This window comes from Anopheles merus, chromosome 3L (genome assembly GCF_017562075.2).
Source record: "Anopheles merus strain MAF chromosome 3L, AmerM5.1, whole genome shotgun sequence".
Lineage (NCBI taxonomy): Eukaryota > Metazoa > Arthropoda > Insecta > Diptera > Culicidae > Anopheles > Anopheles merus.
In genome coordinates this window covers 4550423-4566055 of record NC_054085.1, presented here as the reverse complement: position 1 = coordinate 4566055, position 15633 = coordinate 4550423, and the positions used below count along the sequence as shown (strand labels likewise).

The window sequence follows — 15633 nt, the reverse complement described above, 5'->3', positions numbered from 1 at the left end:
ATAAATCCTGTTTACAAAGACAAAAATATTATAAACTTTTTATGGATGAAAATGAAAAATGTGCGTTATTTTTTCTCTCTTTAAACTATCAGATTTCGGACACCCATTCGAACATTATAGAAGCATAGCAAAGATTGGAATCTTAACAGTAAGTATATTTTTCCGATGTAATTGTATTGGATTGTATTGGGTACATTATGGAGTTCTTCATTGTTAGATTTTAAAGGGGTTTTTTTTCCTGTTGGCCATGGTCTGATTCAATCCAGGCTATATTTTTCCCCCGATTGAAGGTCAAGGATCTGAAAAAGGTTAGTAAATGGTATGGTTAAATGCTTGCAGTCGTTCAAACCCAACACACAGCTGCGGGACACTTACCTCTTTCTCCTTGTCTTGGATTTCCATCAGCAAGCTGTCAAGCTTGTCCTGCAAACGCTGGCGTAGCGTTTGATTCTCGATGGTGCGAATTTCCTGCTCCTTTTGATTACGTTGGGTCTTCAGGTCGCTTATCTGGCGCTGCAGCTCATAGACGCGGGCGTTGTTGTTCGTGCTGGCAGTAGCACTATTGGCATTGCTGTTCTGACTGTTGCCAAAACCACCGTGCGGCATGTCATTCGAATCGTTGTCGGAATCCAAACGCGAACTATTATCTCCCTGGAAGAATGACATCGATTTCGATCCGCCCGCACTGCTCGCCCCTGTGTCAGGTCGCCGGGCCGCCCTGTATCCGCTACTGGAACCGGCTCCACTGAACATGCTCTTGTTGAACTCCAGTGCCGGGTTCCTGTCGCGCTCCTGTTGCGTTCCCTGGTAGGAGCAGGAATCCGACAGCCGGCTGTCTTCGGCCTCCGCCGACAGGCGGCTTGTTTCGTCCAGATCGATGTTTTTGTTGATCGGATTATCCTCCTCGTCCGAGTCGGACACTTCCTCGCCGAAGATGTCATGCTCGCCCACGTCCTTGTTGTGGTCTCCCTTTTTCGTGTTTTTCGAGGGGCTCTTGTGCGGTGCCCCTGACTCGTTACCCGAACCCGGCGACGGTTTGTTCGGATCCTCGTCCTCGGTGATCAGTTCCCACTTCACGTTGACCGCCTCATTGTCGACGCGCAGCAAACGCTTCACTTCTTTCTCGATTTCCGGTGCTTCGATGTACTTTTTCTTGAGCGTCTTGCGAAAACGACGCTTGCGTATGTTTTTGCACGGTGGCGTCACGCCGTGCGGCCACAGGAACTTCTTGTCTACCTTGTTCGGGTCTTTCTTTTTATTCTTGTTGGGGGATTCCTCTTCAGCCGATTGCTGTTCGGGTTCCTCCTTGCAAATCATCTAAAACAGAATCATAGTGAGAGTGTAACGGGCTCATTCAATCATTACCCAAACAAATAGGCGCTTACCATCTGACATATGTCCGCTGTTTTGTAGAAATTTTTCGAGTCGATCGTTTTTAACGATTCAATGATCGTAGGAAGATCGACTACCTTCGCGTGAAGCAACCAATGGTCGAATCGAACCTCGCCATAGCGCAGCTCATTTTCCAGCCGAATGAAGAGCCGATCCTTCAGGTTGTTGGCTCCGCTTTGTATCGCTTCGCGCAACGCCGCAGCAGGTTCCTGTAATGGTACAAAAAAAGTCAATAATACGTGTGTTTATGGAATAACTGTGCCGTTAATCACTTTCGGCATTCGCATGATGATCTGCGTTTCCAGTTCCGCTCCATCGTCCTTTTTGCTATCCTGTTTTACGGGTTTATCGGGCATTTTTCTGAGCTTGCTTCTGCGATGGTGAGCTCTCTTGAAACACTCCGGCTGGTACAGTTTTATTTACACAACTGAGGATGATGGTTGACAAACGTCAAAAATGTTGAAGGAGATACGCATGAGTAGTCGCGTGGATGCCAACGCACTTGAATGACCGTTGCAATATATCCCATTCTACAGTGTAACCCTGAAGGATAAAGTTGTGATTAACCCTAGTGACGATTTTGGCGAAAAGAAAACCAAAAACAGATACCAAGTGCAAGATAGGGGATAGAGACTGGAAAAAGGGAAATAAAGAAGAAAAAGAAATTCTAACTGAGGAAAATAAATAAACACAAAAAAGACGGTGGGAAGTAAGGTGGGATGGGGGTCCAGGACCCGAGAGGGGGTATTCCCCTCAATAACTTTTTTGGCCTACTAGAAGACCAAAGCCTTCCATTAGCCGGTCTCATGATACAGTCGTCAACACGTACGCCTTAACAACATGCCCGTCATGGGTTCAAGCCCCAAATAGACCGTGCCGCCATACGTAGGACTGACTATCCTGCTATGGGGGGAAATCAATAAGTCACTGAAAGCCAACCCCACAAGTGGGTTGGCAGGCCTTGACCGGCATCGGTTGTTGAGCCAAACAAGAAGAAGAAGAAGACCAAAGCGAGCCCAGAAGGAAAATAGGGAAAAATCCGAGAAGACTAGCACTAACCAATGACACAGAAGAAGTAGAGGTCTTCATGCTGATGGAAACAGTCTCAAAAACACAAGACCTAAGCCGGATAAACCCGTTCCTAGCAGCAAAAGTGATGTATAACGCAATTGGCACAAAAGCACTATCGGTGAACAAATTGAAAGACGGAAAACTACTCATCAAAGTAGCGAATCAGAAACAAGCTAACAAACTGGCAACAATAAAAAAATCTCTGATGGAAGAAACGAAACCACGGTAAAAACCTACGAACACCCCACCATGAACTTAAGTAAGGGAGTGATCCGATGCCCAGACATTGAATATCTCACAGAGGAAGAACTGCTTGAGGGACTAAAAGAACAAAAAGTAGTAGAAGTAGTCATAATGAAAAGGAAAACTGAACAAACACTAAAAAACACCCGAACGGCAATCATAACCTTCAAAACGGGAAAGGTACCACGTGTAGTGGATTTCGGTCTTTACCCTGTAAAGGTGGAACTCTACGTTCCCAGGCCTATGCGATGCATAACGTGCATGAAACTGGGTCACACAAAAAAATGGTGCCAAAAAGAAAAAACTATGCGCGAACTGTAGTGAAATTGATCACAAAGACCAATGCAAAAAAACACAATGCGTGCCATGCGGGGAAGCCCACCACACTCTAAACAGGAACTGCCCGGTATTCGTTGACGAAATGGAGATCAGCAGAATAAAAACAGAGAATAAGGTAACGTATGGGGAAGCAAGACGTATTCGGAGACGCCAATGTCCTGGTATCCCAAGAGTCTACAATACAGAAACATCATACGCACAAAAAACAAAATCTCCTACGAATGAAACAAACACTACCACAACAGAAAAAGTGAGTACAAAAATCCAAACTCTGACAAAAAATAACACAAATAACACAGAAATCCGGGCAACTCACACCACAGAAAAAACCACACCTAAAGAAAACAAAACCTACAACACAAAAATACAAAATACCAACTAACCTAACGAACAGACAAACACCGTTAACGAAACATACACACCAACAAAATACACAGAAGACTCAAGAATCCATCGTTGTAGATGGAATAAACGTACACTCTTAAAAAATTTTGCCGAATCTCGGTTAATTTTTGCCGAGATCTGCACAACTGAGATCTCGGCAAAGATCTCGGTTAAATTTCTGTTGCCGACATCTCGGTTAATGTCATTTTGTTTTGACGTTTATTCGATATTCGGTTAAAGCAAATCGAGATTTCGGCTAAAGCAAATCGAGATATCGGCCAAATATAAAAAACATTTTATTTTTATTTTAGTGATTTTATTTGCGTATCAAATGGGTTTTTTTATGTGATGGAAAGCGTTGGGACAGGCGCCGATTCAACCGCCGGATGGGGCACAGCGTTTGGATGTGGTACCTGTACAGGAAAATGAGCCGGACAAGGAGCGGGCACTGGTACAGGCACGGTTCTGTAAAGCGGGCAGAGTGAAACAAGTCTGAGTGAACCCTTTTTAGATTTCATGTGATCGAGTGTTGATACTTACCTCGTGTAGGTGACCGGAAATGAATCCTGGATTCTGAACGGTCTGGCAAAGGTTGAACCAACCGGATTAGCTTCCACATCTGATCCTTAAATAGGGACTGCTCCGAGCGACGCTCTGAAGAGCACCGGTTGCGTGCGCTGATGGAGTTTCCTAGCCCCAACCCTGCTTCATACCTGTGCTCGATCGCACGCTACTGATTCTCGTTTTTTTTCACGCTGAGAGACTCTTTTTCACTTTTTTTTTACATTTTTTATTTTACATCAATTTCTTCACACTCACTCCGAAAGGTTTTCGTTTCATTAGCACGAAATTAACAGAATGGCGAATGACAGATAGAATACCGAGCCTCGGCTAATCCAAGTAGTAAAGCTGAATTCTCGGTTATTTTGACGGATTATCTCGGTGACAGCAGTGTTAACGTATGTGCTCGGCATGTTGTGTTGCCGAGTTTCGGTTCAAATTTTTATTTAACTGATATTTCAGTTTTAAATGGTACTGATTTTCGGCTACTGGGTTTTTTCAACTGACATATCAGCAAGAATCGAAAGAGCCGACGGATTTCGGCAGTTTTTTTAACCGAGGTCGTGAAATATTTTTAAGTGTGTAACACCACAAAACCCCCACAATGATTGTGGAGGAATACATCATAATGAACGCACAAGCAGGAAACACACCTGAATTCAATAATTACCAAATCATACCTAAAAACGACTAACCCATCCAACACCCAATAATTATCCTATTAACATTCACACTGCTACAAGGGAATGTACAAGGATTAAAAAATAACAAAGAAGAAATCAGAGAATTACTGATAAAAAAAAACATAGATATAGCCTGTCTCCAAGAGACATGGTTGGATAAAAAAACATCTGAAACACTAAAAATCCAACACTACCAAGTGATCCCCGATAACAGGGAAGACGGCTATGGAGGAGTGGTGATACTAATACGTAACGGTATCACAGGGTTTCGAATCATATAAGGGAATAGTTCAATCGCTTAGGGGAATGTTGCAAATCGGTAGGGGAATGTTGCATGCAAGCTGTGGATGTTTGCAATCACTTACCCGGCGCTCTAGCACCAATCGAACACGACATCGAACATGAAAAATGTATGAGATTTGACATGTTTGTCTTGGTTGTTTGTTTGTATCTGACAGTGCACCTGCATATGATTATAAGGGTTTGTTCGAGTCGGATGTCGTGTTCGATTGGTGCCAGAGCGCAGCCTTAGGGGAGTTTTGCAATCGATTAGGGGAATGTTGCAATCGTACTGTGGAGCTGTCATCAGACTGTGGGTGCCGGTGTAAAAAGCTACGAATTGGTACCGATGATGTTTTTTTTATAAAACATCGTTTGGAGTTGTTTTCGTGTGGGATTCTGCTGTACATATGATAAACTAAATAAATCCTGCTGCAGAGCCATAATTAAACATGATAAGTTAGTAAGATTGACGAAAATATTTTAAGGTATTTACAGCGGTACCCACAGTCTGATGACAGCTCCACAGTACGCTTGCAACATTCCCCTAATCGATTGCAAAACTCCCCTAAGTGATTGCAAATATCCACAGCTTGCATGCAATATTCCCCTACCGATTTGCAACATTCCCCTACAATGACTAAATCACTACAATGATACGAAAGGTAACAACCTACTAAACATGATAAACGATACTAACTTTACTGTGATTCATAACAACGAACATTCATTTATGAACCCTAACCCTAATAAAACAAACACGGCTATCGACCTGACAATCACAAAAATAACAGTGGCACCAAATATAAAAAGAACGGTATCAGACATACAAATTGGCAACAGTGGACACAGAATAATCTACACACAAATAAACACATTTAAATCCCCTCCATACCAAAGATTTATATATAATAGGAAAAAAATAGATAAGGAAATCACCCTACTACTGGGCAACGAAAGAACGGACATAAACAGCATTACCAAAGATATTAAAAGGATAATCTTAAGTAATAGAAGTAAACCCACCTTAGAACCTAAGTCATGGTGGTCAGAAGAAATTAAAATGGCGTGGGAAAAAAATTAAGAAACTTAAGAAACCTAGCCAAAACAAAAAGAATAGAAGACAAACTGGAAATAATTAACACGCAAACAAGGATGGAGGATCTCTGGGACCTCATGGGATGCTTCAAAGTGAAACCCAGGAAAGAAAATAATATAGAAAAAGACAAAAAAATGGCAAACGAGTTTTTAAACATACACTTTGGACCAACAAAACAAAAAAATACAATACGAACCCCTCACTTCATCAGTAACAAAATCCTACTGGACAAAAATAAATGGGATAACATACTCAAATCCAAAAAAAACTCATCCCCAGGCATAGACAAAATATCATACAACACACTAAAAATACTAAACAACAATAACTCAACCGCAATCATAAACGACATCAACAGAATGTACCAAACAGGAAAAATAGAAAAAAAAACTAAAAAAAGTAAAAATAATCGCCATCGAAAAACCTGGAAAAGACCATACCCTAGCTGAAAATTACAGACCTATAGCCTTACTCCCAATCATAACAAAAGTTGCAAACACAGCCGTACTACACAACCTAAACTATGTTATTGAAAAATATGACCAATTACCCAACACAACCTTTGGATTTAGAAAAAATCGTGCCACAACATCCGCTGTTGATTGGATTGTTAACACAATCAAGTACAACTTGAGGAAAAAAATGCACACTGGAGTGATTTTTATTGATGTGAAAAACGCCTACAACAGTGTGAAAGTTGATATCCTCGAAGAGATCCTCACCAGAAAAATGATATCCAGAGAAGATATCAGATGGATTGTAGGATTCCTAAACAACAGATCGGTCGAAATCACATCTGAAGAGAAAAAGATCAGTAGGAGAATATCCATGGGACTCCCACAAGGTGACGTCCTTTCTCCCTTATTATTTAATATATATACAAGTAACTGCCATAGCTTAAATCAAAATAAGACTAAACTAATACAATATGCAGATGATTTTGCTATTATAGAAAGCGGAATCACTGCCTCAGCAACAATAACAAAACTCCAACGAACCCTAAACACACTGCAAGTAACACTCAATAGCCTCAACCTAAAAATAAACATAGCAAAAACCAAGATAATGCAATTTCCCCAAAAAACAACAAGAAGCAACATAAAAATAGAAGACACCTACATACAACAAGTAACATCCCACTGATTTCTAGGCATAGACATTGACAACAACCTAAAATTCCACTCACATATCGATAAGCAAACCCTAATAGCACAACAAAAACTAAACTTCATTAAAGCAGTTGGCAATAGATCTAGACACATCAACCCAGAAAAAAACTATCCAACAACATCGGTCCCTAATAAGAGGAAGTTTGGAATACGGAATATCACTCAGTAGTAACGCCAACAAAAAAAAAAAAAAAAAAACAAACAAACTAAACACTTTACTAAACCAATCACTCAGAAAAATCACTGGCTGCTCAAAGACCACCCCCCTGAACACACTCCACGCAATAGCGGCAGAAACTCCATTCCACATAAGAACCACATATTTAATAGAAAAACAACTCGCCAAAGCAATAGCACATACAACATTCAACACAAAAAATCTAAGAAACCACCAAAACACGCCACGCAGGAATTTTACCACCCAAGAAAAAACATACATCTTAAACAGAAACATATACGACAAAATAGCCCACTACGAATTTAATAACTCAAAAAATAGGCAATTCCAAACCACTATCAACCCGACCATCACATCCATTAACGACAAAAAAAAACAAAGACACAACTATGCTAAGACAAAAAAGCCTAGAAATCATTAACAAACAACAGGGCACAAAAATATACACAGATGGGAGCAAAAAAGAAAACCTCTGTGGGATAGGTATATATGTAGAGATTAACCAGAGAGAAATCATCACGGTATCAAAAAAAAATAGAACTCCCAGTATCAATCTGCACTACTGAACTATACGCAATAGACACAGCCTTACAAATAAGTAAAGCAATAAGTAAAAATTTAAAAAAAACTGCACAATATACACAGACAGCAAAGCGGCATGTATGATTTTAGAGACCGCCAGAGAAGAACTATATGTAGATGAAATAATAAATAGGATATTATTTAACCTAGAACTAATACAATGCAAAATTCAATGGATCCCGAGTCACGTGGGTATAATCGGCATTGAAAAAGCCGACAAACTAGCCAAGGAGGGTACAACACAACATGACACAATAAAGAACAAAATCAGATTAAGTGACGCCATATCAACATTTAATACAAAAGCCCAAAATGAAGCAAATGATTGGTACACAACAATGAGCTCAACAAAAGGAAAAAAATTCTTTAGGTACCAAACTACCCTAAACAAGAAAATGTGGCACTACAAGTTAAAAATACCTCCAAGAGACATAAAGACACTAAACAGACTTATTGCAGGACACGACTACAGCAACTATTGGCTAAACAAAATAAAACTAATAGATAACGGCACATGCAACACATGCCACGAACCGGACACCGGAAAACACAGAGTATTTAAATGCCTAAAATACTCTGCAGAAAGAAATATCAATAAAAAAATTAATGAACCAAATTTCATCGCAGCATAGGAAAAAAAGATACAAAAACCTTAAGGTTAATTATAGACTTTGTAAAGAATAACAGAATATCCTTCTAAAAAAAAATCAGATAATCCGGTTTTTTTTCTACTGAGCTTGATCAGATCGAAATGTCTATGGCATTCAATCTGTCGAACCTGGGGAACAGGAAGCTCCATTTCCTCAATCACAACATATAAAAAAATCAAAAATAAAACTACAAAGAAAAAATGATATATGGCCTAAGTAGCCGGTCCTAAGCAAGTTTGAGGTTGGAAAAAAATTAAAAAAAATCCATACGCGGATTAGTATGATGAAGGCCCAGGAAGCTGGATTCTCATACCGAACCGGGTAACAACCTCCCACAGCAGAGAAGAAGAAGAGTTGCAATATATTCATTTGAATGGAATATTACGGGATGCTTTAGTTTCATGTGTTGCAACATTGGTATAATAAACTGATCCCCTATTTAAAATTTTGCTGATTGATCAACTGATACCAACATTAACGGTAAATATGTAAAACTGATAAATATCAGGTAGTTATGTTTATGAATAAATAACACAAAAATCACAGTACGGTGGAATGTAGAAATAACTGTGATTTGGTTTGAAAATAGCTTGCGTTAATTGAAAACAGCCAACATTATTATAATTATTTTAAAATATTATAAATTATCCATTATGACGTAAACAAAATTGATGTAAAACCAATGTAGGGCAAAGGGACACCGGACTACAGTCAAGATGATTTGACGTTTTAATCGAAATTTCGGAATATTTTTCCATCGTCTAGAATTTGAAAAAAAAAATCCCAAATATGATAAAATAATTTCCATTGTTTTCCATTAGTCTTCCAAGTATGCAGACCGATCCGTTGCATTCTGCTTTCGATCGGCTATTCTGGAGCCGAATTGTAAAGCACGCTTTCTTAACACGCTTGCTTGCGTTAGCCCAAGTTTGTAGGCACATAAGCGTAGTACGAGCTTGTCCCCAATCCCCGGTCCCAAGGGATGGTAACAGCGCTGGGACGCTTTCAAGGAACGTACCAACGCGATGAAATCTTCCTGCAGATACGGAGTCCTGGGTGTGACTCCATTGTCGCTGATTACCCTATCATCACGTGCCAAATTTCGGCTTGGCAAGCGCCGCCAGTCCAAATTCAGCTCTTCCTCTAACGCTTCGTAAGCTTTAAGGAAAGCGTCGTCCATGTGTGCGGTCAAACCTTTCTCTTGATGCAGCCGAAGGGTTCGATCGAACGCTGTTTTGTGTCTTGTGTATCCGCCGAATAGTTCATCGGCACCCGAGCCTAATAATAGTACCTGTAAAAGTATAGTGTGTAAAGAATCAAAATTGATTTTATAGCTCAGTATCATCTTACCCGGCTAGTGCTCGTGTACGGTTCGCCACCTTTCACTCCAACACCCTTTGAAGCAAACCAAAGGGCAGCACCCAACGATTCATCCAACACATTTCGCAACGGGAACACGAGATTAGAAATCGTTTTCCTTTGTTCATTTAACTCGTGCCGAGAGATGTTTATCTCTACAAAATTCCATTTTCTTTTAAAAGAATGGGAAAAATGACTTATTATTAACAACATTATTAGGCTATTAAGTTTTAAGTTAGCATTACCGATTGGGTTTAATGCGTTGCAGTTCCTCTAGCGTAGATAGTCCGGTCAATCTATCCGGCACGTTCCAATCAATTTGTGAGCGTTGTACATTTGCGCGGTTCACCTTTTCAAAGGCCACATTCAACAGCTCGATCGGAACGGGTTCGGGTACAAATTCATCCGCTAACAGTGCTAGGATCGTGCAATCGATTCCACCTGAAAACAAAATTCCCACCTTTGGATGCGCACATGGCGATTGACTTGCTACGCACAGCTTGCAAAACGGTGTGGTGTTTGTAATACGCTCCTGGATTGATTTACGCAGAATGGAAAGTAGTTGATTGCACGTACTGTTAACAGCAGCGCACTTTAACAGTGTTTCGAAAGGGCCTTCTTCCGGCGGTGATGCATCGGCAGCAGTCAGCAGTTGGTGGAAATTGAAATTTTGCTAAAAGTGTAAGCTAATTTTTTTAAAATTCTGTAACACTAATTAAACTACATATGCATAATTTACCTGTACAGTACTTTGTTGTTGCGGGATTACAAGCTCATTTTTTAATTGAATTGTTAGTGCATTACCAAACATCTGCTCTATCTGCGTACAATCGTCGTCTGTCCATGGCAGCAGGGTGACGCAGCTGGGCTCATTCATTCGCTTCAAATCGATAAAGTAAAGCCCATTTGGGGGTAGTTCGTGCACGACGCTGGAAGCAAAAGGTCCTGCGTGAACAGAACCAATTTCATAGTGATTGTAAAATAGTAGCAGTAAATATATTTAAAAATATTCTTACCTCCAACGCTTGAGATAAAAATATCTCCACTATCTGCAACAAGTCCAAGAAGCAACGAGTTTCGACCGATCGCATCACGCGCAAAATAAATTCGGTTTTCGCGCTTTCTTAGAAAAACTATACTAAATGGACCGCGCCAGCTGACCAACAGTTTCAAAACAGCGTTTTCGTCAGCACATCGTTCAATGCCGTGGAGAAGCCAACGTGTGTCACTCTCTTGCATATCTTCCCTGGTCTGGAAAATGTCGCCATTGAAGATGAGCACCGTTTCATCTGTATCAATGGGCTGGGGACATAACGATACGCCCTGGTGCCACAGCACGGATCCATAAAAGAGCACTCTTGATTCGTACCACAGGATAGCATCGTGATTGGGGCCACGATTCTTGAGACGGTCCCTGCACGTTTCCAGCTGTAATGACAAAGTCTCATTTAAAATTTGTTCTTTTTTAATTTCAAATATAAAACACTTACTGCCAGTTCCCCGTCTGAAGTATTGTTGTTAGCACAAAGGTAGCAAAATATTCCGCACATTGTGAAAACCCGAGAAAACGAGGTGATTCGTGTTCCGCCCGCTCCAAACTGTTTACAAACATCGTGCCGCGGCATTTCGTCGAATCGATCAACAACCACCAGACAGCTGGGAAGGATTGTCGACGAAACGTAAAGCATGGCATGGTTGTACAGACCACCCTGTAGCTGTCAAATTGAAAACCGCATTTGTTTGTGAAGCAAGGTCCCACGTGAAACCGGGAAGTCGGGAATTAAAAGTAGCAAAATTTAAGCACTTTTCGCATTAAAATGGTGAAGAAAAAGATTGACAACCGTATCCGGGTGATGATTGAGAATGGTGTAAAGTTGGGCCATCGAACGATGTTTGTCATTGTGGGCAACAAGGCGCGTGATCAGGTGCCGATACTGTACGACATCCTGACCAAAGCATCGGTTAAAGCACGGCCGACGGTGCTGTGGTGCTACAAAAATAAAGATGAAGCTATTTCGAAGTAAGTTTGTAGTTACGCACAAAACTCGAGTGTCGTACGCTTTTATCAAATAAATCATTTTGCGGTGCTTTCTTTTCAGCCATGGCAAGAAGCGAGCGAAAAAGATACAGTCCGGCAAGATTGATATCAACGAATCGGACCTGTTCGATGCGTTCCGGGTGGCGACGACGATTCATGGCCGATACTACAAGGATACGCATACCATCCTCGGCAAAACGTACGGCGTGTGCGTGCTGCAAGATTTTGAAGCCCTGACGCCCAACCTGATGGCCCGGACCGTGGAAACGGTCGAGGGAGGTGGGCTGATTATTTTGCTGCTGAAAACGATTTCTTCTCTCAAACAGCTGTACACGATGAGCATGGACGTGCACAAACGCTACCGGACGGAGGCACACCAGAACGTGACGTGTCGGTTCAACGAGCGGCTTATTCTCTCGCTGGCCGACTGTTCGCGCTGCTTGCTGGTGAATGACGACTTAACTGTGCTGCCGCTGTCCTCCCGTACCGCGGACGTGAAGCCGATTGACGTTGCATCGATCGAAAATGTTCAGAGCGAACAGCTGGCGGAGCTGAAGGAAAGTCTGGCGGATGCGCCACCAGCCGGACCGTTGGTGAACCTGTGCCGAACGTACGATCAGGCGAAGGCGGTGGCACAGTTTATCGATGCGCTGGCAGAGAAGCAGCTGAAACCGCCCACCTCGCTGACCGCCGGCCGTGGTCGTGGTAAATCGGCGGCCATGGGGCTTGCAATTGCCGGATCGATTGCGTTCGGATACGTAAACGTGTACGTAACGTCGCCATCGCCCGAAAATTTGATCACTCTGTTCGAGTTCATACTGAAAGGGTTCGATGTGCTGGAGTACCAGGAGCATACGGATTATACCATCATTCGTTCGACGAATCCTAACTTTAACAAGGCTATTATTCGCATCAACATAACGCGCAATAATCGTCAAACGATTCAATACATTTCGCCGACCGATGCGCATCTGCTGAATGCTGCCGATTTGCTGATCATCGACGAAGCGGCAGCCATTCCGCTGCCAATGGTAAGAGCAATGCTGGGACCGTACCTGGTCTTTATGGCTTCTACCATCAACGGGTACGAGGGAACGGGACGCTCGCTTAGCTTGAAGCTACTGTCGCAACTGCAGAAGGAAACGAATGCACCACTTCCGGTAAGCACAAACGAAGGAGTTTACTGTTGGGATTTGTTTCGTTTACCGTAGTCTCTCCTCCCACAGATCAAGCTGGAGGAATCAATCCGTTACAGCCCAGGTGATCCCGTAGAATCATGGTTGACATCGCTGCTCTGCCTCGACGCAACGATTGTACAGAACATGAATTCCGGTTGTCCACCGCCGGACGAGTGTCAGCTGTACTACGTGGATAGAGATGCACTGTTTTCCTACCACAAAGCAGCGGAAACGTTCCTTCAGCGCATTGTTTCCATCTGCGTATCGTCGCACTACAAAAACAGCCCGAACGATTTGCAGATGATGAGCGATGCACCCGCCCATCATCTGTTCTGTTTGCTAGGTCCGATCGTGAAGAAAAATCAGCTGCCCGAAATTCTGGTCGTAATACAGGTGTGCCTGGAGGGAGAAATTTCCTCCACAACGCTAGCCAACTCGCTGGTACGCGGCATGAAAGCGTCCGGCGATTTGATTCCGTGGAACATTACGGAACAGTTTGGCGATCATGAGTTCCCGAAGCTATCCGGGGCGCGAATCGTACGCATAGCGACACATCCCAACTATCAACGCGTAAGTGACTTATTGGTCTATATTAGCATAACGCTTTAAAGAGCAGCCTAATCAGGAAGCGAAGATGTCTGATCAATTAATTTGTTTTTCTCTCAATTTTGAAGCTATACACTGGTCGCACATTAATACCGATTGATGTAATGTTTGATTTTTCACTTTTCACAGATGGGCTATGGAAAGCGTGCCCTGAATCAGTTGAAGCATTACTATGAGGGAAGATTTCCAATCGAGTCAGATGGTATGGGTGATGAGCAAGGAGGGGACGACAATGGTATCGAAACGATCGATGACGATGAGGTTGATCTACTGAAGGAGGTCATAACACCGAGAAAGAAAATTCCGACCCTGCTCAAAGCACTGACCGAACGAAAGCCAGAGATGCTGGACTACCTCGGTACGTCTTATGGTTTGACAGGCGAACTGTTGCGTTTTTGGAAGAGCCAAAAGTTTGTTCCCGTATACCTTAGCCAAAAGGAAAACGAACTGACCGGAGAACATTCGTGCATAATGCTCTGTCCCATCAACTCAACCGTTGAGCGGGTCGAAACGAATGAGTGGTTAAATGACTACTTCCTCGATTTCCGCCGGCGTGTGTTGAAACTGCTGGGCAAGTCTTTTAACAAATTTACCACCAGCTTAGCACTTTCACTGCTCGAGAATAAGGCAGTAAAGATGGAAGGAAAAGGTGAGTTGAATATGATTGCGCTTCTTAAGTGTTTACGACTACTAATCACCGTTAACCGTTGGTTTGTGTTTCAGCGCTGACGCAAACGACTATCGATGAGGTGTTTCTTCCGCACGATGTACAGCGCCTGGAGATGTACATCAACAATCAAGTAGAGTACAAGCTCATCATGGACCTGACATCCGATCTGGCATCGCTGTACTTTCAAGGCAAGATGAGCGGTGCACATATCGAGACGCTCCACAAGGCAATTTTGCTCGGGTGCGGCTTGCAGCATAAGACGATCGATAAACTGATGGAAGAGTTAAATATGCCCAGCAATCAGGTGCTGGCAAAGTTTTACGATTGCGTCAAAAAGCTCACCAATTACATTCTGCGCACGATGGAGAGCACGATCGAGAGTGGTATGGCGAAACCGAGCGAGTTGAACATGGGAGAAAATCTGGTCCCACTGAAGCAGAGCCTCGACGATGAGTTTGCGGAAGATGTGAAAACGCTGGAGAAGCAGCAAAAGAAAGAGTTGGCTAAGCTGAAAAAGCTTAACCTAGATCAGTATGCCATCAAGGGTACGGACGAAGAGTGGAGCAAAGTTCTATCGAGCAACAAATCAACGATAGTGTCTATTAAAAGGTAAGATTAAGGGTGACGAAAATTATCTGAACAGACTAGCACTGATGAGAGTTCTTCTTTTACACGTTTTCAGTGGAGAAAAGCGGCTGAACGAGAATGCCGACGATTCGATGAGTGCCGAAACAGGCGATGTTTCCGCATTTCAAAAGAAGAAAGCCAAGTTCGGCAAGAAACAAAAGTTTCGCAACAATAAGGGCTAATATCCGGGATTTGATAAAGTTATAAGGTATAAAGTTTAAATAAGCTTAATAAATCAACACATGTTACAAACTTTAACAATTGTTTTTGTTGCTAAATAAAGATGCGAAATTATTTAACCTATAGAATAAGAAAATCTTGCGACCAGTGATGTACCGTTTAGTCATCTATCATCTATTCTCTATTAATTTGTTGGAATTTGTGTGATTTTTTTGTTGAGAAAATCGGGATATTTTTGCAAAGTAAAGGCAAGTGTGCATAAATTTAGGCATAGAATTTATCAAAAGGTTAGATATTAAAAAAGCGAACAAATTTACAATTGATTTAATTAATTAAAATTAAAAG

General features: G+C 42.1%; 3 protein-coding genes across 3 annotated transcripts; 1 reads left to right on the top strand and 2 right to left on the bottom strand.

The window, feature by feature from the left end:
• Positions 1-155: 155 nt before the first annotated feature.
• LOC121599341 (transcription initiation factor TFIID subunit 7-like) lies at positions 156-1819 on the bottom strand. Its single transcript, XM_041927076.1, has 4 exons — positions 1665-1819; positions 1386-1601; positions 376-1317; positions 156-299 (listed from the first exon to the last, which is right to left on the bottom strand). Exons 1-4 carry the CDS (start codon positions 1746-1748, stop codon positions 258-260), a joined length of 1284 nt encoding a protein of 427 aa, XP_041783010.1. The 5' UTR covers positions 1749-1819; the 3' UTR covers positions 156-257.
• A 7587-nt stretch (positions 1820-9406) lies between these two features.
• On the bottom strand, positions 9407-11677 carry LOC121599690 (asparagine synthetase domain-containing protein CG17486-like). Its single transcript, XM_041927708.1, has 6 exons — positions 11480-11677; positions 11006-11417; positions 10729-10934; positions 10235-10662; positions 9981-10161; positions 9407-9921 (listed from the first exon to the last, which is right to left on the bottom strand). Exons 1-6 carry the CDS (start codon positions 11675-11677, stop codon positions 9448-9450), a joined length of 1899 nt encoding a protein of 632 aa, XP_041783642.1. The 3' UTR covers positions 9407-9447.
• Positions 11678-11712: 35 nt separating this feature from the next.
• LOC121599689 (RNA cytidine acetyltransferase-like) lies at positions 11713-15543 on the top strand. Its single transcript, XM_041927707.1, has 6 exons — positions 11713-12009; positions 12089-13187; positions 13254-13775; positions 13941-14460; positions 14535-15090; positions 15164-15543. The coding sequence occupies exons 1-6, from the start codon at positions 11807-11809 to the stop codon at positions 15288-15290; spliced, it is 3027 nt and encodes a 1008-aa protein (XP_041783641.1). The 5' UTR covers positions 11713-11806; the 3' UTR covers positions 15291-15543.
• Positions 15544-15633: the final 90 nt, after the last annotated feature.

Excerpts from the sequence above, each read along its gene's own strand:
- LOC121599341 (XM_041927076.1), bottom strand. The coding sequence starts at position 1,748 with ATGCCCGATAAACCCGTAAAACAGGATAGCAAAAAGGACGATGGAGCG. Across the intron at positions 1,602-1,664 it reads TCATCATGCGAATGCCGAAA|GAACCTGCTGCGGCGTTGCG; the intron begins GTGATTAACGGC and ends GTACCATTACAG. Across the intron at positions 1,318-1,385 it reads CAGCGGACATATGTCAGATG|ATGATTTGCAAGGAGGAACC; the intron begins GTAAGCGCCTAT and ends ATTCTGTTTTAG.
- LOC121599690 (XM_041927708.1), bottom strand. The coding sequence starts at position 11,677 with ATGCTTTACGTTTCGTCGACAATCCTTCCCAGCTGTCTGGTGGTTGTT. Across the intron at positions 11,418-11,479 it reads CTTCAGACGGGGAACTGGCA|CTGGAAACGTGCAGGGACCG; the intron begins GTAAGTGTTTTA and ends TTGTCATTACAG. Across the intron at positions 9,922-9,980 it reads CGTACACGAGCACTAGCCGG|GTACTATTATTAGGCTCGGG; the intron begins GTAAGATGATAC and ends ATACTTTTACAG.
- LOC121599689 (XM_041927707.1), top strand. The coding sequence starts at position 11,807 with ATGGTGAAGAAAAAGATTGACAACCGTATCCGGGTGATGATTGAGAAT. Across the intron at positions 12,010-12,088 it reads AAAGATGAAGCTATTTCGAA|CCATGGCAAGAAGCGAGCGA; the intron begins GTAAGTTTGTAG and ends CTTTCTTTTCAG. Across the intron at positions 13,188-13,253 it reads AAACGAATGCACCACTTCCG|ATCAAGCTGGAGGAATCAAT; the intron begins GTAAGCACAAAC and ends CTCCTCCCACAG.